Raw genomic sequence first — 27,411 nt, 5'->3', positions numbered from 1 at the left:
TCTGGAAGAATTAGAAAAAGCAAGGTGTTGACATTTTCTATGGATGAAGGAGTTTTTGGTAAGTCGGAGAATAGATTTGGCACCATTCCGGGCAAAGATGTAAAGATTATGGTTAGCGGGAGTTCGAAGGTTCTGCTACCTTTTTTGAGCTGCCTCTCTATCTTTGATAGTACGAGAACAAGCACGATTAAACCAAGGCTTTTTAGCATGGGGAGTAGAGAAAGTACGTGGAATGTATGCCTTCAATCCAGAGACAATCACCTCTGTGATGCGTTGGACACACTCAGAGGGGTCTCTCTCTCCTGGAAGCAGTAATCATTCCACGGGAAATCGGAAAAGTACATCCTCAGGTCGTCCCACCGAGCTGAAGCAAAATATTAGAAGCATCGCCTCTTCGGTGGGTCAAGAGGATGTACAGGAGCGATAGGACAGAATACAGAAATAAGGTTGTGATCGAAGGAGCCCAACGGAGTAAGTAGAAGGGTTAGAGGTAAGGAAGAGGTCTAGTATGTTGGGTCTGTCTCCAAGACGGTCGGGAATAAGTGTAGGGTGCTGAACCAACTACTTTAGGGCGTTGAGGAGAGCAAAGTTGTAAGCTTGTTCACCAGGCTGGTCAGTGAAAAAGGATGAAAGCCAAAGCTGGTGGTGAACATTGAAATCTCCCAAGATGGAGATTTCAGCAAAGGGAAAGTGGGTTAAGATGTGCTCCACTTTAGAGTTCAAATAGTCAAAGAATTTTTCATAGTTAGTAGAGTTTGGTGAGAGATAAACAGCACAGATGTATTTAGTAAGAGAATGACAATGAAGTCTTAGCCAGATGGTGGAAAATTCAGAGGAGTCAAGGTCGTGGACACGAGAGCAAGTGATGTCGCTGCGCACGTAAACACAACATCCAGCTTTGGATTGAAATTTAGAATAGAGATAGTAGGAGGGAACAGAATAGAGATTGCTGTCAGTAGCCTCAGAAACCTGTGTTTCGGTGAGGAAGAGAAGGAGAGGTCTAGAGGAGGAGAGATGGTGTTCCACAGAATGAAAATTCGAACGAAGACCGCGAATGTTGCAGAAATTGAGAAGAAAAAGGCTCGAGGAGTTATCAAGACACCTCTCAGGTCGGTAGCCAGAAGGGGAGTCCTTCCTGGGGGAATTTGTGGTCCCCCCCCAGGTGGTGACTACGAGGCTTGGTTGTTGAACGCCATTCTGAATTTTGAATTTTGGGAAAAGGTGTGTGTGTTGTGTGAATGTAGTGTGATGTTGATAGAAGAGAATCTGTCTTAGAGAGCATGCTGAACTACTCTCTGGTGTTGATGAGACAATAGGGAAACGGTTAGTGAGGTAATGGGGAGGGTCTTTGGAGGGCTTTGGCACCCTCCTCACTTCCCATATATACCTCACCGGGAGTGACTTGCGCCCGTTCGGTAGGTGTCGTCCTACCTACTCCAGCCTTACCTACTACCGGTCAGTCAAGGGCGATGGTGCCCATCTCAAAGTAGTAGCTAAAGCCATTTCTAGCCGACTGCAGTCATCTATTGTTGGGGTTACTACGGTTGATGAGCGTATGATGCTGGTGAGGTTGAAGCACACCTTGGAATTGTATCTCTTGTTGCGGTGTACACCCATACCGAGATGGATGAACTTGAAGAGAAAGAGATGTTCGATGCCAAGTCCGACTCTATAGTCGACCAACGCTCCCCGCCTGACGCACTCCATGTCTTGGGCGACGTCAATGCTTCTGCTAGCACAGACAAAACTTGCTAAAAGCTAGGTGTTGGTCCCCATGACTCTGGCACCAAAAACGTAAACAGTTTGTTCCTTCTGAACTGCGCAAATCCAAGAAAGCTGAGATTTGCTGGTTCTTGGTTTCAGAGACGCGCCCCTTGCTCCTGGACTTGGTATAGGAATGTTGGCAGTGTGGCAAAGGTAATCGTTGTAAGTACTAGTTTGACGGTCCTCGAGAACTATGGTTTTCCGGAGCGCTGCATGAGATCTTTGCGACCGACCATAGACTTGTTGTTGTGAAACGGAGGATGCCTGTCAGGTCCAAGAAAATCTCAAGATGCAATCATCCAGGGATTCATCTTGAGAAACTGAGGGACTTGGCGTGTGTTCAGGAGTAAGCAATGGCAGTCTCATATCGGTTTGAAATTCTTGGCATTCTGGATGATCGTGTTTAAACGTGAAACTCTCAAAGCTCCCGAGGAGAGCACTGGAGAGCATTCAAGGTCTAGGAGTGAAATTGCCTCGAGGAAGACACTGGAGAAAAAAAAGAGAGTTGTGCTGCCAGGCTGACTGATGATTTGGAGCGTAACAGAACTCCGTCACGAAGGACTAGAACCCTTCTGGAGAGGAATAAGGAGAGGTATGTCAGAGGTCTTGTTGAGGATGTCGAAGGCTATCTAAATGCAATCGATCATTAAGCTGCCTTCTGAACACCGAAAAAGCTCTGCTCCAAATCCACATCTCAGACGAGTACTATCCGAACGGCTGATGGGCAGATAGGATCGGAAGTGTATGTGTACCGGGCTCGTTGGGTCGAATACTTTGGGCAGTTGTACACGGCAGAGCCCCCAAGCGGATGGCTCCCTCTGGCTGGGTTACATATGGTGTTTGCTGATCTACGAACAGATGAATATCCACCCTTTCGTGCGTAAGTGAGAGTCTGTGAGGAACTTAAATGGTGAAAAGGCAGGTGGCGTCTGTAATATCAGTACGGAAAAACCATGATCCATACGTAGGTTGCATGCAGTGCTGTCTATCATGTGGTAGTCCAGTGTCATTCCTCTTGACTGGAAAAAGGGGTTGGTTATCCCAATCTGGAAAGGAAAGGAGACCGACACGAATGCAATAATTACCGTGGTATTACACTTCTTAGTATGCCGAGCAAAGAGCTATCCTATCTGCAGTCTGATGCAAATTCGATCTCATCTGCTAAATTTTCAGAGACCTGAGTAATTTGGGTCAACAATTGACCGGATCCTAGCTCTCTGAATCCTTGAAATGCCGACTTGAGTTTCGACTGGGGTTACTCGTAGCCTATGTCGATCTGAAGAAAGCTGTTGACTCATTACATTGTGAGGCACTCTAGGATATTCTGCGGATTCGTGGGGTTCCTGCAAGGATTATTGGCCTGATGACTTATTTTTATTCCGGGAGTGAGAGTGCTGTGAAAAGAGTAGGGAGGCGTTTCCGGCTTCTTCCTGCTAATTCTGGAGTGAGGCAGCAGTGCGTCCTTGCTCCATCACTTTTCAACACTTGCATGGACTGGTTATTAGGCAAAGTGTCTGATCAAAGTCGTTGCGGAGCATCTGTTGGTGACATCGAGGTCACTGACCTTGTTTTTCTGATGATGCTGTGTTTTTAGCGGAATTGCTGGAGGTCCTGGTACGTGATCTAGAAGTCTTGCATAAGGAGGCAAAGCCAAAACTAATGTCCAGTCGTTTGGAGGCTTGCTGGATTACACAGTTCAGTCTGCTCATGCATGTGGTGAGGACATCGAGGTCACTAAAAGTTTCACATATTTGGTTGTTTAGTGCATAACAATGTTTGTGAGGCAGCTACAAGAGAAGGCTTTGAAGGGGAATCAGAGGGTGTATTATGGTTTTGTCGATTTTGAGAAGGCATACGACATGATACCAAGGGAGTTGGTGTTTTGGTGTCTGAGACGGAGAGCGTCCCCTGAGATACTTATTGACGGTAAAGGATATGTAGAGATAGTCAAGAACAGGGTGGGAACAATATTATGGTGATAGAGGAGTTTGGAATTGCGGTGGTGGTAATGGACGTCCGGAGCAAGGCAATAGACTGTATTGGTTATGCAGTCAGCGCCACATGTGGACACTCAACTCAAAGCTGTACTTTCCATAGAGTTCAAGTTACAGACTTGAGTGCATCTGAGGTTGTCTCTGGGATACACGGCAATGGTGCCGCCACCGCTCCAAGCCGATGATTTTTTTTCACGTGATAACCTATAGCGCCGGTAGGCTTTCTTCAGGGGCCTGGTGGTCGGCCCCAGCCCGTCATGGCGCAGGAAAGTGTTTATAGTGGCGCCATGTATTCTTGGCTCATGTTGCTCTCCGGAGCTCATTCTTGAATGACTTGGACGGTGTGAGGGAAAACGGGAGGCCACGATCTCTCGCCCTCAATATTAAGATGTAATAGCCAGGAATGCCCTAATAGCCCTTTGGAGAGGAAAACAGCACAAAATAAGGGTGAGTGTATTAACACAAACAAAGACAACAAAATGACCACAAAGTAATCAAACCACTGTAGCGTGCAAAAGGGGTTGGCCTGCTGAGTCACCGGGGTTGGGAGCACCGGTTGTAATCCTCTCAGCTAAAGGCCAGGGATGTGAAGTCCATAGGCTGGAGTGCAGTGGGAGACAGCAGTGGTGACTTGGTCGGGCGGTACAGCCAGGGGAGAAGCAGCATGGAGGCCAGACACGCAGCTTTCCCAGTGAGACAAAGGACCAGCGTGAGGTTGAGAAGGCGAGGTGTGCACTCTGTGGTGGTGAGCTGGTGTCTGCCTTAGCCCACCAGCCGGGCTATGACGTCGGCTCGGAAGTAGGAGGAGCCAGGGCGGAACGAGGCCGGCAGACTTAACAAGGCCGGCAGACTTAACAAGGCCGGCAGGGCGTAGTTACCCCTCACACGGCCCCCCAAACAAGAATCTGCTGGAAGTAGATTACACCAAAAGTTAACAAGACCTGCTCAGTAGGTCAGCATCCAAATTATCTTTGCCTGCCACATGAACGACTCTGAACTTGTAGGCTTGAAGAGACAAAGCCCAACGAAGCAGTCTATCATTCTTTCCTTTGAATGTTGACAGGTACAAAAGAGGCTTGTGATCTACCTCTAAAATAAACTCCTTACCGCGTAGGTAGAAGTCAAACCTGCTGATGGCGAAGATGACTGCAAGGCACTCTCGCTCAATCGTGGAGTACCTTGTTTCACGGTCGAGTAACTTCCGACTGGCATAGGCGACGGGATGTGGACAGTCAGTGTAGTACTGCAGAAGGACTGCTCCAATCCCGCGGCTGGAGGCATCGGTCCTCAGAACGAAGATCAGATCCGGGTTCGGCAGACGAAGCACTGGTGGCGAGACCAACTTATCCTTGAGGTGTTTGAACCGCACCAACAAGTCTTCACTCCAAGCCAACGGTTCGGGAACATTCTTCTTGAGCAAGTCTGACAAAGGGCCGGTGTATTCAGCTGCCTGCGGGATAAACATGAGGTAAAATGACACAAGCCCAAGGAAGGCTTTGAGAAGTTTCTTGGTGGTAGGTGGAAGCATGATGGTGATGGCATCGGTCTTGTCATGCTGAGGTTGAAGATACGTCCCGTCGACGATGAATCCAAGGTAACGAATGGAGGGGACTCCGAAACGACACTTGGATGGCTTGAGGGTGAGATGATGTTCCCTCAACCGTTCCAGGACTCCTCGAAGAGCTTCTAGATGCGTGGACCAGTCCTTTGAATAAACAAAAATATTATCGAAGTAGAAGGAGACGTTAGAGATCCCACCAAGCACAATGCGCATGAGGCGTATGTAGGTAGCACAGGCAGTAGAGAGACCGAAGGGCATGCGGCGAAACTCCATCAATCCTAGGTGGGTTGGAAAAGCTGTGAGAGCTTTGGCGTTGTCTGTTAGAGGTACCTGGTAATACGCCTTGCACATATCCAAATCGCTGAAATACTTGGATCCTGAGAATTTATGCAAATCCTCGGTAATGTTGCAGGTGGGTTCAGCATGAAAAACTGTGATGGAATTTAATTGGCGATAGTCAATAGCCATTCTGTAGGAATTGTCTGGTTTCCTTACCATCACAACAGGAGAACAGTGAGGAGAGGACGAGCGTTGGATGATTCCTTGCTGGAAGAGAGTCTCGACTTCTTGTCTGAAAGATGGCTGAAGATGAACGGGGACGGGATAAACCTTGGTTTGGACTCGGTCGGTCGTGGTGAGAGTGATGTCGTGTTCTAGGGTAGTGCAGTGACCTGGAACATCTGAAAAGACATCAGCAAATTCTCTGAGGAGATCTTCAATGTTGGTGTTCTGGTCCCAGGTGAGGGATTCTCCTACCTGAAGCTTTCCGGTAGCAGGGACCTCTAAGGAACTCTGTGTCGTCGGGAGCTGAAAAACTTCGTTGGAAACTTGCTCCTCGATGACTGCGGGTCCATCTTTCCCAGGCGCCGAGAGTGCTTCTAGGGTGGCAACTTCATCCAGGACCTGTATACACTGAACTTGGGCCCTGCGATGGTACTTTTTCAGGATGGATTTCAGGGGACCGTGCAGCCTTTCAATGCGACCGTTGCCACTGGGGTGGTGAGGCGTAGTAAAGATCGGTTTGACCCCCAGTAGTCGATGTAGTTCTTGCATCAGGGCTGAAGTGAATTGGGTCCCACGATCAGACAGAACTTCACGAGGGATGCTGACTCTGGAGAAGATAATGAGAAGAGCTTCAGCAACTGAGATAGAGTCGACACCCTTTAGTGGCAGGGCCTCAGGGAAACCTGTGGAAAAGTCGATGAGAGTTAGGATATACCCGTGTCCGGCTGAGGAAGGAGGGGAGAGTGGTCCAACCAGATCAATGGCAACACGAGCAAAGGGCTCGGCAACGATGGGCATAGGCTGAAGGGGGGCTGGTCTTACTCGCCCCTTTTGAGAGAAGCGCTGGCACTTGTCACAAGAACGGCAGTGTACTCTGATGTCAGTACCCATCCCAGGCCAGAAGAATTGATCGGCGACTTTCTGTTCCGTCTTGCGATGGGAGTAGTGACCAGCTAAAGGGTTCTCATGTGCTACATTTAATACGATGGGCCGGCACTTACGTGGAACGACCAAACATAATTTTCCCAACTTCTCTGGACGCCGTGAAGTAAGGCACTTCCGGTAGAGGAGTCCTTCTTGGAAAAGGAACTGAAAGGTGGAGTTTTTGCGAACTTGGTCGATCTCTCCCGTTGCAGCTTTGGCTCGTGCGACGGACAGAGTATCGTAGGACATCTGAAAACGACCAAACTCCTCAGGGGTGACGGACAGTGGCTGGAGATCAGGAAGATGAAGGGGATGAAGGCGCTTCATCCTAGCCGTCGAGGCTCGAGTCTCTACTACATACACCTGTGGGGAAGTAGAAGAGACTAGAGAGTCAGGATAGACAGGGGCTGACTTGGCAAAGTTTTGGGCCGGAGGTGTAATAACGTTGGAGGATGAGGGAAGTATAGCGGGTTCAGAAGCAGGAGGCTGAGGACCGCAGTCGAAGGCAGGGTATGGCTCCTTAGGGACCCGTACCCCAGGGACATCGCCAATCAAGACGCTGGCAAACTTGATGGGAGCCCGGAATACGTCAGTCCAGCCTTCAAAGTAGGGACAACTGACGTAACAGTGGAGAACAGGGAAGGTGTCAACCCGCCCCAGGTAGTCGGCCACTTGACACCGGCGGCAGTTGGTGAGGTCGGCATCAGGGAGAACTTCGTCGGCCACGACAATGCAGGTACACCCAGAATCCCTAAAGATGGAAGAGGTCCAAGATCCATTAACAGTACCGGCAACAAAGGGTCGAGGAACACGGTGCTCAGAGAGGCAAAATCCTACCGTGAAAGGTTGAGATGGAGGACTCTCTTTGAAGGCCCGTGGATTCTTGGGACACCGGGGCCTAATGTGGCCTAACTCACCACAGCCATGACACTTGATGGTGGAGGAGGTAGTCGGTGTGGATGACGTGCGAGCTGGTGGTGACGTCTTCGACGTGGGCTTCAAGGGTCGGGGAGCAGGTTTGGCCGAGGATCGACTGGAGTAGTGTGCCGTGGTCAGATCATCAGCTAGCTGGACTGCGCTGTCGAGAGACGAGGGTCTGTGCTCTTTGATAAAAGTGCGGAGGTTAGGACTCAAAGAAGCCAAGAACTGGTCCAGTACCATGAATTTCTTCAAGGAATCAAAATCTGCCGGAACCTTAGAAGCCTCCAACCAGCTCTGGAATAGACGGGTTAAGTGAACAGTAAACTCAGTATAATTTTCCCCGTCTCTAATCTTGGCAGAGGGGAAATCGAGGCGATATCCGTCTGAAGTCTTCTTGAATCCTGCCAGCAAGGACATTCTCAGCGCGTCATAATCACTGGTAATCTCAGGAGAAAGAGTGACGTACAACTCTGCTGCTTTTCCTGTCAACAGACACCCCAACCTGACAGCATACGTATCCTGGTCGAGCTGTAACAGTTCCGCTACTCTCTCAAAGCGAGTGAGATAAGTAGCTATATCCTCTCCGTCCTGGTATGCTGGCAACTTGGGACGAGCAGCTGCCTCAGGGATGGTGAGAGTGGCGGGCTTACTTTGCGCGGACAGACGCATTCGCTCAGTTTCAGCTGTAAGTCGAGCAAGTTCTAACCTTTCCTGTTGCTCCGCTTCTTCTTTCCGTTCTTGTCGCTCCGCTTCTTCTTTTTCTTTCCGTTCTTGTCGCTCCGCGGCTCGTTCTCCCCGCTCGTAGGCCTGCATCTGGGTGACATATTGTCCAACGTCTGTTCCCGAGAAGCCTAATTCCACAGCCTGCTTCTTAAGTTCCTCGACGGAAGTCATGGTAAAGACGAATGAAACAGAAATGAAGAAATACCAATACACAAAAGAAATACCATAACAATCAAAACATAAGGAAACAAAACCTCGCTACAGCCGACAAACACAACGTGGACGGCAGTAATAAGACTGTAGAAAATATGTCAGTCTTGACACTGAAGCGATAAAAGAGATTACTCGCAGTGTACAAAAAAGTATACAAAACAGTACACAAAAACATCAACTTACAGGAAAGGACGTCTGTAAGGAACTCACTTCCGGGCCTCAGACAGTGAGTGCGCGCTCAAGGCGACTTCAAAGCTGTAATTCTTCCAAGGGACTGGAACAACAGATTAAACAATTAATCAGACATGTCTAAAGGCAAGAATCCTGGCGAGGTCGCCACATTTTTTTTTTTTTTTTTTTTTACGTTGTTGCCTATTGCGCCGGTAGGCATCTTCCCGGTGGGGCCTGATGGTCGGCCCAAGGCTTCTTCCAGGTGGGGCCTGATGGTCGGCCCAGCCCGTTCTGGCGCAGGCGAGTGTTTATAGTGGCGCCATCTTGCATTGGCTCATGCTGCCCCCCGGAACTCGTTCTTGATTCGCTTGGACGGCTTCCTCTAGAGTCCGGGTTGATGGGTGGTCTTCAGGACAGCATGTGGGTAGTTTTAAGCCACTCGGCGGTGACCGAAAAATCCGAGTGGTAGCGTGAGGATTCGAACCCGCGTCGTCCATCACGCGGTGAATGTGGGCCCAGTACGCTACCACTTCGGCCACCGCCTACCCTACATGTGAGGGAAAACGGGAGGCCACGATCTCTCGCCCTCAATATTAAGATGTAATAGCCAGAAATGCCCTAATAGCCCTTTGGAGAGGAAAACAGCACAAAATAAAGGTGAGTGTATTAACACAAACAAAGACAACAAAACGACCACAAAGTAATCAAACCACTGTAGTGTGCAAAAGGGGTTGGCCTGCTGAGTCACCGGGGTTGGGAGCACCGGTTGTAATCCTCTCAGCTAAAGGCCAGGGATGTGAAGTCCATAGGCTGGAGTGCAGTGGGAGACAGCAGTGGTGACTTGGTCGGGCGGTACAGTCAGGGGAGAAACAGCAAGGAGCCCAGACACGCAGCTTTCCCAGTGAGACGAAAGACCAGCGTGAGGTTGAGAAGGCGAGGTGTGCACTCTGTGGTGGTGAGCTGGTGTCTGCCTTAGTCCACCAGCCCGGCTATGACGTCGGCTCGGAAGCAGAAGGAGCCAGGGCGGAACGAGGCCGGCAGACTTAACAAGGCCGGCAGACTTAACAAGGCCGGCAGGGCGTAGTTACCCCTCACAGACGGTTCTTCTAGAATCCGGGTTGATAGGTGGTCTTCAGGGCAGCATGTGTCTTAGGCCACTCGGCGGTGACTGAGAGATCCCATGTGGTAGCGGCGGATTCGAACCCGCGTCGTCCAGAACGCAGTGAATGCGGGGCCCGCACGCTAACCACTCAGCCACCGCCTCCCCAATTGCACATACTTACTCCTACCAGATTTCCTGACACTACTATTTGAGATGAAGAAAACTGAGGCCAGCATCGTCTTCCTGAGGAAATTCTGCATTACATTTGAATAAATTTGTAACTGTTAAGCACAAATATTCGAATATTAAGGTTACGTACAATAGAGCACAAATATTTTTCCTGCATACTTGACTTCTAATCCTCATTGCTCGGCTTTAGATGGTAAAAAAAAAAATTCAGCCCGGTTCCTAGATCTGCCCTCTCGTTCCTGGATCTGTACATTCTCCTGATTATGTTGGTATAGGATACGTCCCATTGTGAAAACTCCTAAAGCATCACATACATGGAAATGCAGGCAACATAAAGCCTATTGACTCATTACGAGGTTTTCCCGCTTTGGTGATTTAATCTGCTCGACAGCCACTTGGGGCCTGGGGAGCAGATGAAAGCACCTCGACATTGAGGAGCAGATGAAAGCACCTCGATATTGAGGAGCAGATGAAAGCACCTCAATATTCAGTTTACTCCCGACGCAGCAAAGTGACGGTCGATTCTACATTTGAAGGAGTTGATGGTATTCGCATTTACTACTTCTGAAGGAAGATTGTTCCAGTGGCGGATGACTCGGTTTGAAAAGAAACTCCTTCCGATGTCTGTGTTACATTGACTCGACTGAATGGGTAAACCGTTATTTCTAGTTTTTGAATTGGTTTGCAGTTCAAAGAATTTGGAGTAATCGACGTTATTGATTTTTTTCAGATACTTGAAGACTTGAATCATATCTCCTCGTAGGCGTCTTTTCTCCAATGTAAAGAGATTGAGTCGCTCGAGTCGTTCCTCGTACGGTTGAGCCCTTAAGGTTGGTATCATCTTCGTGGCGCGTCGTTGAATCCTTTCCAGTAAATCAATGTCCTTTCTGTAATTAGGAGACCAGAGCTGTACTGCATACTCGAGGTGCGGTCTTACCATGGAATTATACAAGGATAGCATCACGTCTGGCGTTTTACACTCGAGGTTCCTCGCTATGAACCCGAGCATAGTGTTGGCTTTGTTGTATGCTTTTTTACAGTGATTCGCGTGTTTCAGGTCATTGCTGATAGTGACTCCAAGATCCTTTTCCTCCTACATCGCTTGCAGAGGTTTCCCATTCATGATGTATGTGTGGTTACTATTTCTGGACCCAATGTGCATAACTTTGCATTTGTCAACATTAAAGGACATTTGCCATTTCTCCGACCATTCGATAATGTGATTGAGGTCTTTCTGAATGATTTCGCAGTCGGTCTTTGTGAGGGCCTTTCCACCCACCTTGGTGTCATCAGCAAATTTCGATATTGTGGATTTTAGTCCTGATTCTAGGTCATTGACATATATGATGAAGAGAATGGGTCCCAGCACTGACCCTTGAGGCATTCCACTAGTGACTGGAAGCCAATCGGAAGGCTGTCCGTTGAGTAGTACTCGTTGTTTTCTGTCGGTGAGCCAATCTCTTATCCACGCGATCAGATTGGCTCCAATGCCCGCCGAGTGCATGAAGGCTGAGAGTCAATCTGAGTCAGGCTATCATCAGCAGTACCTCCATTCTCCAAGCTAGTAGTGCCGAACAATGAGTAGAAGCCAAGTAAGATGGAGAAAATGTTTGTGCACCATTTTACTCAACCCTCATTTTTGTGTATGTGTGCTTAATTTACAGTTTCAAATTTATGCTACTACAATGCAGAATTTTCTCAGAAAGACGATGCTGCCCTTAGTTTTTCTCTATGTTAAATAGTAGTGTCAGGAAAGTGGGTATGGGTGAAGTGTGACCAGTCGTTGCATTGGAGCGGTGGCGGCACCAAGACCTTTATATCCTGCAGCCAGTCTCAGTCGCACTCAAGTCTACAATATGAACTCTATGGAAAGTACTGCTTTGACAGTTCACCGAGTGGCCACGTGTGGCGCTACCTGTATAGCCAGTACGGTCCATTGGATATGAAGACATCTGAGAACTGTAACATTCGGTCGATTTGATGTTAATGGTAAGATCAAAGGAAGAACTACAGAGAAGAATGTTAGAACGGCAGGAGTGTTTAGAGAAGGGAGGACTGAGGCTTACTGCGGGAAAGATGGAGACGATGGTTGCAAGTAGACACACATGGAAGACAGCTAAGACAAGTAGATAGCTTCAGGTATCTTGAAACAACGGTGGACAATACGAGGGGAACAGAACTGGATGTGTGAAGTAAGATAGGAGCAGGATGGGCAAGATGGAGAAAAGTCAGTAGTGTAATACTTGACAAAAATATGCCGCTGAAATAAACCGCGATTATTAGACCAGATTTATTGTATGGTGAAATGGTATGGGCATTGAGAAGGAAGGAAGAGAAACAGCTGGGAGGACAGAAATGAGAATGCTGCGATGGTTGATGGGAGTGTTCCTGAAAGAGAGAAGGAGAAGCGAGGACATCAGGACGGAGGTAGTTGTGTCAATAACAGAGAAGGAAAGAGAAGCACGAATGAGATGGTACGATCATGTATTAAGGATTTAACAAGATAATCCTGTGAAAGTGGCACGGAGGAGACAGGTGGCGGGGAAGAGGATCGAGAGAAGATCGAGAGGAAGACAGAGATTTACATGGAGGGACAGAATTGAGATAGATAAGAGGTAGCTGGCTCCGGAAAAAGTGGATGCTGAGGACAGAAGATACTGGCGACGACATACAAGAGTGGCCGACAGCAGTAGGGAATAAGGTAGAGAAGAAGAAGAAGAAGAAGAAGAAGAAGAAGAAGAAGAAGAAGAAGAAGAAGAAGAAGTGCAAAGCAATATTGGGTCGTACAAGGAAGTCACTCGACGGATTGGCTTGTCCCACGGTGCTATGGACTCGCTCACCAAGGGTATAAGGCCTTGTCGATATACATGTAAGCAGACAAAGATTCAAATCTTTAAGTCTCTTGTGCTCTCTGTCTCATCTTATGGCTGTGAGACATAGAAACTGAATAGTGACTTAGAGAGGCATGTCGATGCCTTTGGTACCAAGTGCTTTCGCTGGATTATGGGGTATCGCTGGACTAAATTCTTGTCGAACCAGTGCCTATGTAATCAAACTAAATCGAGGCCTTTCCAGCATAGTCCGTGAACGCCAACTCCGGCTACATGGATACGTCTCCTGGACATCGATCCTGCTCATAGGGCTGTTTCCGTACGACACAACGTTAAGTGGAGGAGACCAAGGGGACGCCCGCGGGACAAGTCCATTGATCTTGCCGGGAGAGACCTGGAATGAACAGGGCAGCTGCGTGGGAGCATGCTCGGGGGTCCATTGAGAGTGGAGTCGGCGGGTGAGTGAAGCGACGCTACCCCGGCCGTATGTTCCCCGTCAATTAGAGTATAGTCAGTCGTCTTGAAGTAAAAGTGAACTGGTAATAACACTGTAATAATTGTATGTTTCTTTTTTTTTTGTAATATATAAATCATTATGAACAATGCACAGCATAAACAGATAAGATGTATAATTCAAAAGCGAAAACTATAAATTCTCGAATTTTATACAGTGCTTTAATCAAGTAATTCTCAATTGATATGCACCTTAAGGGCTGACTGCCTGACAACTAAAATGATCGGGTGAGATCAACAGGAAATAATGTGTGCGGTTTTGTTTTTATTTTTCTTGCGGTAACTGGTGATTGGGCATATAGTGAAATAGAGTATGTGAAATAATGACTAATTGCTGTTATTCTTGATAAATAACCTTCCACTTTCATCTGAAACAGTAAAAATCTTAGTACACTGGCCTTCCTAGGAAAGCGCTTCTCCCTGCCTTAGCCCAACCATTCGTGCAAACCTGATTACGCTACTGCCCGTACACAAGATATTAATGATATGTGAATTTCCATTCCCAGAGATAAAAATAAATGGTGGAAGAAGGATGCAACAGATTCAAGTTGGAATGCCACTTAGCTTATTATCCTTTTTTACTATTAAGTAAGAAGCTCAAGGGCAGAAATAAATAATAACAAAAGAGACCGATATCACTGCTCCTATAATAGAATGTAAACTTGTTATCTGGTAACTCATACGTATAGTATACACGTTAATAATGCTTTATTAATATATGGCTCAGGAAAAGGCTATATTATACATGTTTTTTTTTATTTTTTTTACAAGTTTGTGTTACCGATTATAAAAGCTGGAGAAAAGCGCTATAGCTGCACGTGACCTTGCCTCGGTACTCATCTCCGCCTCATTGGCTCTTTAACCTGTGATGCTTAAGATAACATTACCCCTGGATGCAAAAGGGAAAGATGGAATACCGCACTTATAGTTTTTATGACCCCAAATCCAACTATATATGAGAAAAGAGGTTGTGTTGTCGACCGTTCTAATCCCATATAGTTTTATAACTACAGGCCCAAGTTTCCATAAATGTCTTAAGTGTTAAATAAAACTGCCGGACTGCCAGTAATACTATATAGAGACACACCTTTGTTGGTTACTTTCACAAGGAGTGGTGGAGCCTCTGGGCTGAACCAAACATGGCACCAAGCAAAGGCTGGAAATCTGCTTCTATATACACCAAGAAGCCTGATAGAGGTCTGACCATCTGAAAATGAGAAACATCTAGAATTTAGGCCTCCATACAACATTCCATTATGAGACTATGATTTTACATTTATTATATGACCAAAATATGATTTTACATTTAAGGTTTTATACGAGTCTGCTATAATTAAGTTTATCAATATTTTATTAAACTGTTTACTTCTCTTTATTAGTTTAGCAGTGTGCCTATTTGTCTGTGTCTGTCTGCCTGATTGTCTATATATTTTTAATCGTCTTTCTGAAAATCTGTATGTTCATGTGTCTGATTGTAGTATTCCTTCTTCAATCAGCCATCCTCTTTAATAATGACGTAAGTTTGCACTTGCTCGTGTATTTGCAAATTTCATCCGTACTTATTAACTATGGTCTAATGTACTTGTCGTACTAGTTGGAGTCGGGTGAAGAATTTTCTTCTTACTGATACTCGGAGCTCATGCACTAAAAGAAAATTAGCAAATACTTTGAACACAGTAAACATATGGTCAGTAGTAAAGAGATAAAGAAAAACTAAGGAGACAAGGATGTGGCGAAAGTTTTCATCAAAGATATTGATTTCAAATTAGGGTTGCTGTTGTTGTTGTTCAAAGATTCCTCCCTCCTTGAAGGGGGACACACGGGCCTTCGCCAATTTGTGGCGGCCCTAGCAGAGTACCGACAGACCAACTCTATCTGCTGAAGGCGACCAAGTCAGTCTGTCGACGAGGACAAATTAGGGTATATAGGAAAAATAAGCCAAGCTACGGTATCTGAACGTTCAATATGAATTGCATCATTATATGTTCTTCAGTTGCAATAAAATGTAGTAGTATTCCTAATTGTACTTAAAATCTATTAAAAAATGTTGTTAAATGTACAATTACATGGATTTGTAGATATTGCAATATATATATATATATATATATATATATATATATATATATATATATATATATATATATATATATATATATATATATATATATATATATATATATATTATACCGCCCAAATGCGGCTCTCTGCAGATCCGTGACTTGAAAACTTGAATACGCACGATAAATATATTATGTGACTGTGGTCCATGTGGGAAACTGATCAGCTGGCGTTGTGATGCACGACGCCAAAAGTTACACCACCAGGTGCCACCTACGAGATGCTGTGCCTGAAAGTATAGAGGGGTTGCACGTGACGTCATCAGCAGCGATCAGCTGATCACTTCTCAGCTGCCCCGCAAAGGCCCGCCATTTTGGGAGGAACATATTTACCGCAAGAGAGCTTTTCCCCGCCATATTACTGTGTTGGTGTTTGCGTTAGTGGCCCATCTATTACTGTGTTGGTGTGTGTGTGTGTGTGTGTTAGTGTATCTATTACTGTGTGGGTTTGGGTGTTAGTGTCCATCTATTACTCTGTGAGTGTGTGTGTTAGTGTCTATCTGTTACTGTGTGTGTGTGTGTGTGTGTGTGTGTGTGTGTGTGTATTAGTGGCCCATCTATTACTGTGTGGGTGTGGGTGTTAGTGTCCATCTATTACTGTGTGGATGGGTGTGTTAGTGGCTCATCTATTACTGTGTGGGTGTTAGTGTATTTATTACTGTGTGTGTGTGTGTGTGTGTGTGTGTGTGTGTGTGTGTGTGTGTCCATCTATTACTGTGTGTGTTAGTGTCCATCTATTACTGTGTGTGTGTGTGTGTGTGTGTGTGTGTCCATCTATTACTGTGTGTGTTAGTGTCCATCTATTACTGTGTGGGTGGGTGTGTTAGTGGCCCATCTATTACTGTTACTGATAGGTGCTACACTGCCACTCGCGGTAGGTAGACAGGGGCTGCCAAGTATAGGTCAGTGGGCTTTTTCAGAACCCCTTACGTTCTTATGCTCCTACTAAACACCGCCCGGGGATGCCCGGGGTTAAATTAGTCATATATTCATTGTTGTTATCATCAAATATATCTTGAAGTTTGATAATAAATGTATATACTGTGTGTCCATCATTATTTGCCAGCCTAACGGATAGTTATATAACGAAGCCTAGCCTCACTGTCCAGATTTTTTGCATATTCACTTAGATTGTGACATGAAGACGGGAGGCACGGGCCAGCCATCATCAGGGGGCAGGGGCTCAGCTGATCGCTCGTGCGTCCCAAAATGGCTGATAGTTGTTTTTCCTAAAACAAAAGCGAAGCGGTGTGACGTCATTGCAGCCCCTCTATATGTTTCTCCGTTTACACCGACTGCGTCATGACTGACTGACGTAGTCGATTTTGATCATTTATTGCATGAATATCACATTGTTGACAACTAAAAATAACATAATTAATAGTTACTATTGCCGGTTTCCTTCATTACTTCATCCCGAATAGGTACAGCTCCCAGCTATCTGAACACAGTAATAATATTATAATAGGCTATAATAATAATGTTAATATGATAAGCTAAAATAATACTAATATAATAGGCTACCTATATCAAATATAACATTAGGATATATTAATGATATAATAGGGTATATAGTAATTATAATAATGTAATAGGTTACCTATGTTAATTTTAATATAATAGGCTGAAATAATATTAATATAATTTGCTATAACGATAATTTTTTTTTTTTTTTTTTTTTTTTTGCCCTATTGCGCCGGTAGGCTTCTTCCCGGTGGATCCTGATGGTCGGTCCAAGGCTTTTTCCCGATGGGGCCTGATGGTCGGCCCAGCCCGTTCTGGCGCAGGCGAGTGTTTATAGTGGCGCCATCTTGCATTGGCTCATGCTGCCCTCCCGGAGCTCATCTTTAATCCTAGAATCTAGAGTCCGGGTTGATAGGTGGTCTTTTAACAGCATGTAAGTAGTTTTAAGCCACTCGGCGGCGGCTGAAAAATCCCAGCTTGGTGGCACCGGTCGGGGATTGAACTCGCGTCCTCCTGAACGCGGGGCCGTCTCGCTATCCGTTCAGCCACCGCCTCCCCAATAGTAATAATACCTAATAATAATAATAATAATAATAATAACAACAACAACAATAGTAATAATTGGTTATTAATAATTTGATAACATTCGAAATAACACATTAGTCGAATTTCGTTTATGAATGTGAAAATAACAACCAATAGTAACAATATCAATTGTTATTTTCATTGTTATTAAAGTAATTTACATGCAATAACTTGAAGACACCGCGTTGTACATTAGTAGTATCTCATCGAAATATATCAAACTGTATTATATACAAAATGTGTCTTTTGTTATTTTGTTTATGAAGCATGAGGGGTGGATAAAAAATACAAAATGTGCATTTTGTTATTTTATTTATGATGCATGAGGGGGGGATAAAAAATACAAAATGTGCATTTTGTTATTTTATTTATGATGCATGAGGGGGGGATAAAGATACAAAATGTGCATTTTGTTATTTTGTTTATGATGCATGAGGGGTGGATAAAAAATACAAAATGTGCATTTTGTTATTTTGTTTATGATGCATGAGGGTGGATAAAAAAATAATACTAATAACTATCACAGAACTATCCACATACTACAGGTTTGACCAGTTTTCCATGAGACTGTTTTGCTATTGAAAATTGTGAGCTGTGATTTTTTTTTTTTTTTTTTTTTTTTTCAGGCGACTACCAGCCCGCGGGCCATGGCGCTGCTTCGCTTATCGGCCGCCTCCGGCAAAATTTCACGAACAAAAGTTTGTCCAGGGGCCTCCAGTCAGTCTGTTACGCCACTGCTGGAGATAAGCACTAAAGAAGCGCCCTTCACCTGCCCGCGTGGAGAATTGTAATGCCAAGTAGACGGCGTGGCCATGGGCAGTCTACTAGGAGAACTCTTAGCCAACTTTTTCATGGAGAGCATCGAGTCAACGACCATCAAGAAACATCGCCCCTCCACCTACGGCAAATACATCGACGATATTTTTCTCTGCATCAAGAACCTAGACGAACTCAAGACTCTCAAACAACACCTGCAAGACGCTCCGGACTCAACTTCACTTAAAAAAATCAAGAGAAGGCCGCCTTCCCTTCTTTGACGTCTTAATTATAGCACAAGAATGCGGCTTCACTACTATAGTCTACATAAAAGGACCTACAAAGGCCTACATCAGCAGAGCCATAAATTGCGCCGTAAATAAGTGGTATAAGCACCCAAGAGACAACACACCGAGGGAAAGCACCATCAAACTCTACTACAGAAGCCACATATCCCCAGCATACAAAACAAAAGAACGAGCAATAAAAGACATAATCTATTGGAACGTCACACCCATATATCCAGAGAAGAAGCTAATACTAAAAATATACTGCAAATGTATGAAAACCTCACACCTACTCATCAACCATACGAAAACACCAAGATCTCTGTAGAAAAGCCACGTTATCTACGAGCACACCTACGCTTTTAAGGGCTGTGGACCTCAAAAAACATCGGAATGACAAGTAGGGGTGGGCAGGTACTGGTACCAGTACCGGTACTAACGGTACCAGCTAAACGGCACGGTACCGGTACCAGATTACTCGGTACCGGTACCAATTGCTAATAATATTGTTATTGTTATTAGACTATGATCGAGTACATCCATAATAACTATACATGCTATTTTTTTTTCGAAAAAATATATATTCACTTCATTCAGAGAGAGAGAGAGAGAGAGAGAGAGAGAGAGAGAGAGAGAGAGAGAGAGAGAGAGAGAGTACAACAGAAGAAACATCCTAATTGAGGGCAGAAATAAATGAGAGGAAAAAGTCCACTGTGTGTGTGTGTGTGTGTGTGTGTGTGAGACACACACACACACACACACACACACACACAGTCAGGGGGGTGCATGGAGTCTCGCGGTTTGAAGCCACTAAACTGTCAGTCGGCCATATTGTTCAAGCCGGAGAGGAGTGGCCAAATGGATGTACCTCCATGAGCAGCCGGCCAGATCACGCAGACTGGCAGTACATGCTTGCCGCTTACAATTTTCTAACTTGTATTTGTAAAGGAGACCGCACATCTTGGTGATGAATTGTTCGCACCGCATTTCTTTGTTATCATGAATACATTACCGCGCTTCTTGGATATCATGTACAGTATTTTCTTACCTGTTACAGTATATTTACAGTAATAAATTACGAAATTATTTTAATTTCATCCGCCTGCATGTTAAAGTGCTGGAAAACAGTAAGAAGAGAAAATAAAAACATTACGGTACTCCAAGGATGCGGTACTCTAACTTTAAGGGCAAGCGCCCTCCATGTTAGGCGCTCCACCCTCGTATTCGTACCTCACGGCTTGAACAATATGGCGGCCGATTTGACAGCTGAGACTACGAAAACTGCCTTCACTCACCAGTACAGCGCGCTCGGGGCTGTAGGCCTCTCCACCCTTAATACCTCCATGCACACAGTGGACTGTTTTCTCTCATTTATTTCTGCCCTCAATTAGGATGTGTCTTCTGTTGTATTCTCTCTCTCTCTCTCTCTCTCTCTCTCTCTCTCTCTCTCTCTCTCTCTCTCTCTCTCTCTCTCTCTCTCTCTCTCTCTCTCTCTCTCTGAATGAAGTGAATATTTATTTTTTCGATAAAAAGATAGCATGTATAGATATTATGGATGTACTCGATCATAGTCTAACAAAAATAACAATATATATTAGCCATCTAAAAAAGAATCGGACATGAAGAATTATCCAGTAAATCCAATAAATAAATCCAATAATAAAATAATGGAGACGGGAGCTATGATGGAAACGAAAAGCAGGACAAAATGGTGGGAACTTGGGAAGACGGTCAGCGAGGCAGTGACTCAGCAGCGAGCACAACATTCAAGGCTGAAAGCGTCGCCCATACCGCATGGCGACTGGCGAGGCCGCGCGCCGCCGAGTGTCACCAAGATCCAAACCGTACCGGCACTAGTGGTAATGGTCAGTGCCAAGTGATCATGAGTCTTCCCGGTACTGGGTACCGGTACCGGGTGCCGGCTGAATCGATTCTTCTCGGCACCCGGTACCGGAAGACTCATTTTATTATTGGATTTATTGGATGATTCTTCATGTCCGAATTTTTTTTTTAGGATATTAATATATATTGTTATTGTTATTAGACCATGAGTACATCCATAATAATTACGTATACATATGCTATTCTTTTTATCGAAAAAAATACTCACTTCATTCAGGGGAGAGAGAGAGAGAGAGAGAGAGAGAGAGAGAGAGAGAGAGAGAGAGAGAGAGAGAGAGAGAGAGAGTTTTCTCTACAGAAAATTTATTTAGGAATTTCATCAGACGGCACTGAGATAAAAAAAAAAACTCTTTTGGGTACCGGTACCGGTACTAACAGTACCCGAGTTGTCGGTACCAGTACTACTGGTACTCAAATTAACGGTACCTGCCCATCACTAATGATAAGGATTACGCTGTCGAGGCGCCTCACTTGCCACCTACAGAATGGAGCTATTAAAAAACATTGCATCACCAAACACATGACCACCGTGACTCACCGTAACCTGGAGAATAACACTAAAATCATCGACAAAGAAAGAGACCCACGTCGTCTTCTCTACCTCGAAGCATTACACATTCGGAACTCACCACCAGAAATAAACACACAGGCACAAGATCTACAAGTAATACCTACGATAAAAAGAAGAAGCAGAAAAAACGCCACCAACTCAGCACCGCACCTCTCTGCCAATGAGGAAGCGGCCAGTCAACACTACGCACTTGCCTGAATGGATCGAAACTCGCACAGAGCAATCTTTCTTTTGGAACGCAACTAGGAGCTCTAGCCGCTCACGAAAGAGATTGAAATAGACAAATGGAGAAAACTCAGCAGAAGCTGAGCAATGCAAAAATCGAAGTAGCCTTCAATCTTGTCTGTCTAAAAGAGAACATACCTCTTGGCTACCCCAATATGTGTGTTGTGTGTGTATATATATATATATATATATATATATATATATATATATATATATATATATATATATATATATATATATATATATATATATATATATATATATATATATATAATTATTTATTTATTTATTTATTTATTTTATCATTATTTTTATTATTATTATTTTTTTTATTTATTTATTTATTTTTTTACAGCAAAGGAGACAGTTCAAGGGCGTAAAGAAAAGTATTAAAAAAAGCCCGCTACTTACTGCTCCTGAATAGAAGCCAAAGGAGTGACCAAAAAGAGAGGTCAATTTCGGGAGGAGAGGTGTCCTGATGCCCTCCTCCTTTTGAAAGAGTTAAAGTCGTAGGCAGGAAGAAATACAGATGAAGGAAGATTGTTCCAGAGTTTACCAGCGTGCGGAATGAAAGAGTGAAGATGCTGGTTGACTCTTACATAAGGGGTTTGGACAGTATAGGGATGAGCATGAGTAGGAAGTCGTCTGCAGCGGAGCCGCAGGAGGGGGGAAGGTATGTGGTTGGCAGGTTCAGAAGAGCAGTCAGCATGAAAATATCGATAGAAGATAGAAAGAGAGGCAACATGGCGGTGGAATTTAAGAGGTATGAGTTAAAAACAGGCATAGTACAATCAGAGTGGGAATGAGTAGGAGGAATATGCCCAGAATCGTCCAGAGTGGAGTTTTTAGAGAAAGTTTGAGAGAAGAGTTCAGCCGTAGAGATAGATGTGACGGCAGTGTCGCCGTCAGGAAGGTATATATATATATATATATATATATATATATATATATATATATATATATATATATATATATATATATATATATATATATATATATATATATATATATATATATATATATATATATATATATATATATATATATATATATATATATATATATATATATATATATATATATATATATATATATATATATATATATATATATATATATATATATATATATATATATATATATATATAGTCGTTCTTGAAGAGGTCCGTTCTTAGGTCGTTGAATAACACAGAGTGGAGTCGTCAGCGTATGAATGGATAGGTCAGTTTGTTATGGAAAGAAGATTATTTATGAAGTGGGTGATAGGACAGAGCCCTGTGGAACACCACTGTTGATAGGTTTTGGGAAGAACAGTGACTAGCCATATATATATATATATATATATATATATATATATATATATATATATATATATATATATATATATATATATATATATATATATATATATATATATATATAGGCAGTCACTGTTCTGGAACACCACTGTTGATAGGTTTTGGGAAGAACAGTGACTGTCTACCATATATATATATATATATATATATATATATATATATATATATATATATATATATATATATATATATATATATATATATATATATATATATATATATATATATATATATATATATATATATATATATATATATATATATATATATATTAGGGTGGTCCTTAAAAATAAGTTTGAATTCTTCTGTTCCTACCAAGGGAATATGTTCATATGAACACAAAAAAAACGTAGGTATTTTTTTTTTCAAAATCAGCTCATGGGAAGATGTTGCACATCGAGGTTGAATTTTAACTCTATTAGAGTATTGGCACAGCAAGTCCTCATTACACAGTGCTGACTTGCATTAATTATAGTCCTGATTTGCGTTAATTTTAAAGATATGGTACCGACATAATACTACCCTCGTTTTGATTTAGATCGAATTTAGCTCTGAAGATACGGTAATAGCTCAAAAAATGTGCCAAAATGTCCGCCCTAATGGCAGAGCCACCCGGCCAACTCAGATGTCACATCAATAATTTAATTCTTTACCAATGAGTAAACTACAAACTCTTGTGGCGATGTCCTAGAACGAATTAGTATCTCTTACATGTATTAATGGGTTTGATTTGCAATATTTACATATACGGGGTGGTTTTAAGGAACGCCTAGATACTGTATAATGAGGACTTGCTGTATTGCATTAACCTCATTCCTCTTTTCCATTTTTCAGGTTACTATTCAGATTATTTCAGGTTATTATGGCTACACGTAGCAAGGATTTCCTTGTTGTGCCCCAACCAGAGCTGGTGGGGTCCAAACTTCTATCCAACGGAGATGTTTTGGCTGTTATTCTGCACCACCTCCATTTGAAGAAGACCTCGCTCCGTGTCATTGCTCCCATGGTGGTGCGATACTGGAGCATGGCTCGCATTCCCATGACGAGGAAAGACAACATGGTGACGAAACTGGATAAGCTGCATCGGAAATACGAGCTCCTGAAGAAGGGAAAGCACCGGCGTTCGAAGCCACAGGTTGCCAAGGAGGCATTCAAGGTCAAGTTGGATAATCTCTTCGATGTGGCCCACGCAGATGCCTTGAAGATGATGACAAATGCAGAGGATAAGGCGTTTCTGCTTGCCCAACGTGAACCAGGCCGACGTGGAAAGATGGGAAACGTGGTACTGTCCTTGCTGGACAAGAAGCTCGACGGTGCAAGAGAACTTCAGAAAAAGTAAAGCAACAGAGGCGTTCACAAGAAGAGGCGATGACTTCATCCACAGTGGTTGAGCTAGAAGCCTCGACCAGTTGCAGTGCATCTGATCCTGAGTCATCTGTTGACGATTGTCCACCGAAACGGAGCCGGAGAGCCCCTGCAAACATAATCAGTCCAGCTCTTGCGGCAACGTTGGACAGGACGAAGATGACGGATCGATCAGCCGCTTACCTACTGACTGAGACTACTCGTTCGCTCGGACGCAGGGTTGAGAAGCTGAACATTAATCTCTCTTCCATCCGCCGTCATCGGAGAAAACACCGGAACGCACTGGCCTCCAAGCTCAGGGAAGAGTTCCAAGTGGGAGCTTCACTTGTTGTCCATTGGGATGGCAAGCTCATGCCTGACCTCACCACCAAGGACCGTGTTGAAAGTCTTCCCATTCTTGTCACATGGAAGGGAACATCTCAGCTACTGAGTGTTGCCAACCTTGCCAACGGGACAGGACCCAACATCGCTCGTGCTGTGGTGTCAGCTTTGGAATCTTGTAAAGTTGCAGACCAGGTGGCTGGATTGTCGTTTGACACTACGGCTGCCAACACTGGAAGGAACAATGGCGCCTGTGTCCTCATCGAGCAACAGCTCGAAAAAAACATGCTTCACTTCGCCTGCCGACACCATAGCCTGGAAATCAGGATTCAAACCATCTTCATCCATTTCCTCGGAATCTCCTCTTCCCCTGATATCCTCCTTTTCAAACGCTTTCAAGCCACTGCAAGAACATTGACTGCAAAGCCTTTGCCACAGGGATGCCGAGGTGGGGAACGTTGCCCTGGAGAAACACTCCAACCACCTTTAGTACTTGTCGGAGGAGCTGGTTGGGCTTGTCTTCTTCGACCCTGAAGTTTTTGTTGACCGGAAGAACGCGATGGTGATGGCTACGAGGCAGGAGAGCGGTGTGAGGTAGGAGTCAGTTCCAAAGAGGATTACACTGCCAAAGAAATCCATCCGCAGTGTCCATCTTGAAGATTTCGTCTCAGATCGAACACTGGGCTTCTTCGAGAAGCTTAACCTGGACACGTCGTTCCTGAACTTCCCCCAGAGACATGAGAGGAAAAGGAGGCATTCAAGGCAGCAGCAGCAGTGGTCCGCAGCCTGGCGGTAGTGAACGACCATGCAAAACGTGGAGTTGCCCTCATCGAGGAATAAAACCGGACACTTACCAAGGATTAGGAGCAGCTGCAATTTCTCCTTCAGGTAGTAGCCGACAACCGAAAGGAGTTTCCAGACCCAAGAAAGACAACACTTACCAACACCAGGCAACAGTGAGTGGTTTGGCACCCACGGGACAACCATCTTTGAGTGGCTAATACTCCTACGGGAGGGGGACCTGGAGCCAGATATAGTGTAAATATATGAGGTCGATGTGCAACATGTTATTTCAGTCGGATTTGAACAAAACTTTACACACGTTATTTTTTCCACCAAAGGAACAATTTCCCCAGGTAGGATGAAGCACTTTCCTTTTTTATTTTTTCCCCTATATACGAGGGACCACCCTAATATATATATATATATATATATATATATATATATATATATATATATATATATATATATATATATATATATATATATATATATATATATATATATATATATATATATATATATATATATATATATATATATATATATATATATATATATATATATATATATATATATATATATATATATATATATATATATATATATATATATATATATATATATATATATATATATATATATATATATATATATATATATATATATATATATATATATATATATATATATATTGGGAGGCAGTGGCTGAGTCGACAGAGTGACGGCGGCGCGTTCAGGAGGACGAGTTCAATCCTCGACCGGTGCCATCAAGCTGGGATTTTCAACAGCCGCCGAGCGGCTAAGAACTACCACATGCTGTCCAAAAGATCACCTATCAACCCGGACTCTAGATTCTAGGATTAAAGATGAGCTCCGGGAGGGCAGCATAAGCCATTGCAAGATGGTGCCACTATAAACACTCGCCTGCGCCAGAACAGGCTGGGCCGACCATCAGGCCCCACCAGGAGGAAGCCTTGGGCAGACCATCAGGCCCCACTGGAAGAAGCCTACCAGCGCAATAGTAAAAAATATATATATATATATATATATATATATATATATATATATATATATATATATATATATATATATATATATATATATATATATATATATATATATATATATATATATATATATATATATATATATATATATATATATATATATATATATATATATATATATATATATATATATATATATATATATATATATATATATATATATATATATATATATATATATATATATATATATATATATATATATATATATATATATATATATATATATATATATATATTTTCCTCTAAAGCTTTTGAATCAATCCTTAACAGGAAGATTCAAAAGCACCTTTCCACTTCTAACCTTCTATCTGATCGCCAGTATGGGTTCCGCAAGGGGCGTTCTACTGGCGATTTTCTTGCTCTCTTAACTGACTCTTGGTCATCCTCTCTTAGTCGTTTCGGTGAAACTTTCTCAGTTGCGCTACACATATCGAAAGCCTTCGATAGAGTCTGGCACCAGTCTTTGCTTTCTAAACTGCCCTCTTTCGGATTCTATCCTTTCTCTGTTCCTTTATCTTCAGTTTCCTTTCCGGCCGTTCTATCTCTGCGGTGGTAGACGGTCACTGTTCTTCCCCTAAACCTATCAACAGTGGTGTTCCACAGGGCTGTGTCCTATCACCCACTTTCTTCCCGTTATTCATCAATGATCTTCTTTCCATAACAAACTGTCCTATCCACTCATACGCCGATGACTCCACTCTGCATTATTCAACTTCTTTCAAAAGAAGGCCATCCCAACAGGATGTACACGACTCCAAACTGGAAGCTGCAGAACGTTTTATCTCAGACCTTGCTATTATTTCCTATTGGGGCAGAAGGAATCTTGTGTCCTTCAATGACTCAAAAACTCAATTTCTCCACCTATCAACTCGACACAATCATCCAAACACATATCCCCTATTCTTCGACAACACTCAGCTGTCACCTTCTTCAACACTAAATATCCTCGGTCTATCCTTAACTCAAAATCTCAACTGGAAACTTCATATCTCCTCTCTCGCTAAATCAGCTTCCTCGAGGTTGGGCGTTCTGTATCGTCTCCACCAGTTCTTCTCCCCCGCGCAGTTGCTATCCATATACAGGGGCCTTGTCCGCCTTCGTATGGAGTATGCATCTCACGTGTAGGGGGGCTCCACTCACACAGCTCTTCTGGACAGAGTGGAATCTAAGGCTCTTCGTCTCATCAGCTCTCCTCCT

The 27,411-nt window shown here is 43.7% G+C and overlaps 2 protein-coding genes across 3 annotated transcripts in view; both read right to left on the bottom strand.

Annotated features, from left to right (window-relative positions):
- Positions 1-27,411, bottom strand: part of LOC126988073 (uncharacterized) — a gene marked incomplete at its 3' end in the record, with an annotated part of 74,986 nt that overhangs the window by 2,589 nt on the left and 44,986 nt on the right. Inside the window, 1 exon segment of the mRNA XM_050845881.1 lies at positions 14,498-14,617. Within this exon segment, the coding sequence (XP_050701838.1) occupies positions 14,498-14,617 (120 nt within the window).
- LOC126988072 (uncharacterized) lies at positions 4,261-9,341 on the bottom strand. 2 transcript variants are annotated; one of them, XM_050845879.1, is made up of 2 exons: positions 4,937-9,341; positions 4,261-4,663 (listed from the first exon to the last, which is right to left on the bottom strand). In XM_050845879.1, the coding sequence occupies exons 1-2, from the start codon at positions 8,560-8,562 to the stop codon at positions 4,633-4,635; spliced, it is 3,657 nt and encodes a 1,218-aa protein (XP_050701836.1). In that variant the 5' UTR covers positions 8,563-9,341; the 3' UTR covers positions 4,261-4,632. The 2 variants fall into 2 exon arrangements, with proteins under 2 accessions (XP_050701836.1, XP_050701835.1); XM_050845878.1 differs by having other exon boundaries at positions 4,262-4,666; positions 4,937-9,340.

Source organism: Eriocheir sinensis, chromosome 67 (genome assembly GCF_024679095.1).
Source record: "Eriocheir sinensis breed Jianghai 21 chromosome 67, ASM2467909v1, whole genome shotgun sequence".
NCBI classification, from domain to species: Eukaryota; Metazoa; Arthropoda; class Malacostraca; order Decapoda; family Varunidae; genus Eriocheir; species Eriocheir sinensis.
This window is presented reverse-complemented; position numbering and strand designations above follow the sequence as displayed.